Below are 2,305 nucleotides of genomic sequence, written 5' to 3' on the forward strand. Positions count from 1 at the left end.
TGAGTACTTCAACGTGAGTAGAAGAAACTCTCTAACTTCTTCCTTTGCTCTCTTAATCCCGCGCAACCTTCATTTCCGGAATGCAATAGTCCCATTTCCATATAAGGTATGGGACTGACGGAAAGGTCTGTCACCGCCCCGTTCTGCATGCTGCAGCGAAGTGTACCTCGATTTTTTTAGCCTAGAATGGTCTTTCTCTGTATTTTGATATGTTGTTTTTGTGGACTTTATCGCCACCTACTGGTGTGGCATAGAAAATTCAACTTGTTTGTTCAAATCGCTTGGAGGAAAACTTTTTTCTAAATTGTTTAAACAGAAAAAAACATATTCATTTTAAATAATATCCAGAGTAATGTGGTGTAGTTAATATGTAAAACTGTTAATGAGTAAACTGTGTGATGACTGGTCTCGAAGGTCTCACCGTCTCTCTCTTTGACGCCCAGGAACATCACCACGGTGCAGATGAGGAAGACTCCTCCGATCACTCCAGCAGCTATCATGTACACCTCCTTCTGCAGAAGGAAAGAACAAACATTCAGCATGACCTACATCCATCTGTCTCGTCGCACAAAAGCAGCAAGCGAATTCTGAGACGTCCCACAATCTTTAATTCACAATGTTCTCCAGAGCCCTGAATATTTTAACACAATATACATTCATTCATTCTGGAAATAGAGGCGTTAGTTTGTCTGTTTATTTCCGTTCTGTTACTCAGATGATTTATTGCGTGTGTGGGTTCATCGCACCGGTCTGAGTCTGCTTAACTGGAACTGGGAGAAACCTCAAGCTAACTTGTTTCCCAAAATATGTTTGGAACGGTTTCATGCTCTGCTTTAAACAACCTGTTTGTTTGCTGTTTTGTTTTTGTCCGTGCAGTTCAGCCTCGGCGGTTCATTATTATTTCTGCACATCCTACACTCCCTGTTTCCGAGGGCAGACAGAGTTAGCCCAGAAGGTGTACCACCCTCACCAGTGACCGCGGGTGGAATTCAGCCGGTGGCTGCAGAGGGTTTGGAGCGGTGAGTGGGTCGCCCCGATAGGGTTCACCCAAAATCCATTGGAAAGCCAAATAGCTGCGGTCGAACTGTTTCATCTGCGCAAAAACTCCCATGGGGGATTCTCAAGTGTTTATTCACGTCTCGATTAGCTGAAAACGTGCCTGTTTCCAATCATGTCCCCCTTTTTTTTTTTACTACCTTGCGGTGAAAGATCAATATTTCCTTCAAATGTTCTGGGCGGAACATAAATAGGCCTAATGAGCTGCAGACTGTAGAACCCCCCGCAGCTCGTCGGGGCTGCGCTCGCAGYCTGATGTGAGGGAGGGGACCCCCTTTGTGGTCGTAAATTGGGAGCAGGCTGAGGATTCGAGGTTCAGATATCAAACAGCGACATTATTTTCAATCTGGAGGGTTACACGGGTTAAAGTACAAGCATATTTTAAATGTCAGAAGTTTGAGGCAGTCAATAAATACGGAGCCAGTTTTAAACAACCTCTCTTTTCATTCAGCACGGTACTTTTATATTTCGTTCCAAAAATAAACCACCTCGAACACACGCCGCGGCTCCAGAGCCACAGCCCCTCGTTAGCCTYAGACCAACTTTGTGCCCTCCTCTTTTTTTTTAGCACACCTGGGCTCCTGGGGCTGGCACGGAGACACTTACAGCTTGTGWCAGGTAGTCCTGCGAGTGTAGGCTCCTGACGATCTCCGCCCCACTGCTGTTTCCAAGGTACCCGGCGGACGTGTTGTGAGTGGGGCAGTGCTTCAGAGTGTGAGCGCTGGCCACGATCTGGCCCTGGATGGCAGCGCCCACCAGAGTCCCCAGCACCTCCATTGTCATTCCTGTCATCACACGAGCAAACAACCACCTTTTAACACTTCTTCACTATAGATCCAACAGGGAAGTCCTCTTAAAGGTTCATTAGGGCACTGATTGCATGTTGAAAAGATCTTACTGTAAGCAGTGGCTGAGTCTCTTTCCTTCTGGTCTGTGCTGAGGAACATGGTGAGAGCAGAGTAAGGCACGTGGAAACACTGCAAGAAAGCAAAAACACTTCGTTAAAACCTAAGTAATACTTACCTAGAAAACAAAAGACTACCTACCTACCTACCTACCTACCTACCTACCTACCTACCTACCTACCTACCTACCTACCTACCTACCTACCTATCTATCTATTTTATTAGGGGTGCAACAATACATGTACCCATATCGAACCATTCAATAAACACTATGTATCGAACAATACAGATTTTTAAAATTCATTTCATCAACTTGTCTTCTGAAGATGCTCTGTGTTGAAGGA

At 45.4% G+C, this 2,305-nt stretch overlaps 1 protein-coding gene across 1 annotated transcript in view; it reads right to left on the reverse strand.

Annotated features, from left to right (window-relative positions):
- The window catches only part of mfsd2b (MFSD2 lysolipid transporter B, sphingolipid), a 34,170-nt gene that overhangs the window by 12,580 nt on the left and 19,285 nt on the right, over window positions 1-2,305 (reverse strand). The window contains exons 6-8 of the mRNA XM_014020075.1: window positions 1,955-2,033; window positions 1,663-1,841; window positions 422-512 (exon numbers count right to left, since the gene is read on the reverse strand). Of these exons, the coding sequence (XP_013875529.1) occupies window positions 422-512; window positions 1,663-1,841; window positions 1,955-2,033 (349 nt within the window). The remainder of the gene's footprint in view (window positions 1-421; window positions 513-1,662; window positions 1,842-1,954; window positions 2,034-2,305) is intronic.

The sequence above is a fragment of the Austrofundulus limnaeus genome, unplaced genomic scaffold (assembly GCF_001266775.1).
Source record: "Austrofundulus limnaeus strain Quisiro unplaced genomic scaffold, Austrofundulus_limnaeus-1.0 Scaffold239, whole genome shotgun sequence".
Classification (NCBI taxonomy): domain Eukaryota; kingdom Metazoa; phylum Chordata; class Actinopteri; order Cyprinodontiformes; family Rivulidae; genus Austrofundulus; species Austrofundulus limnaeus.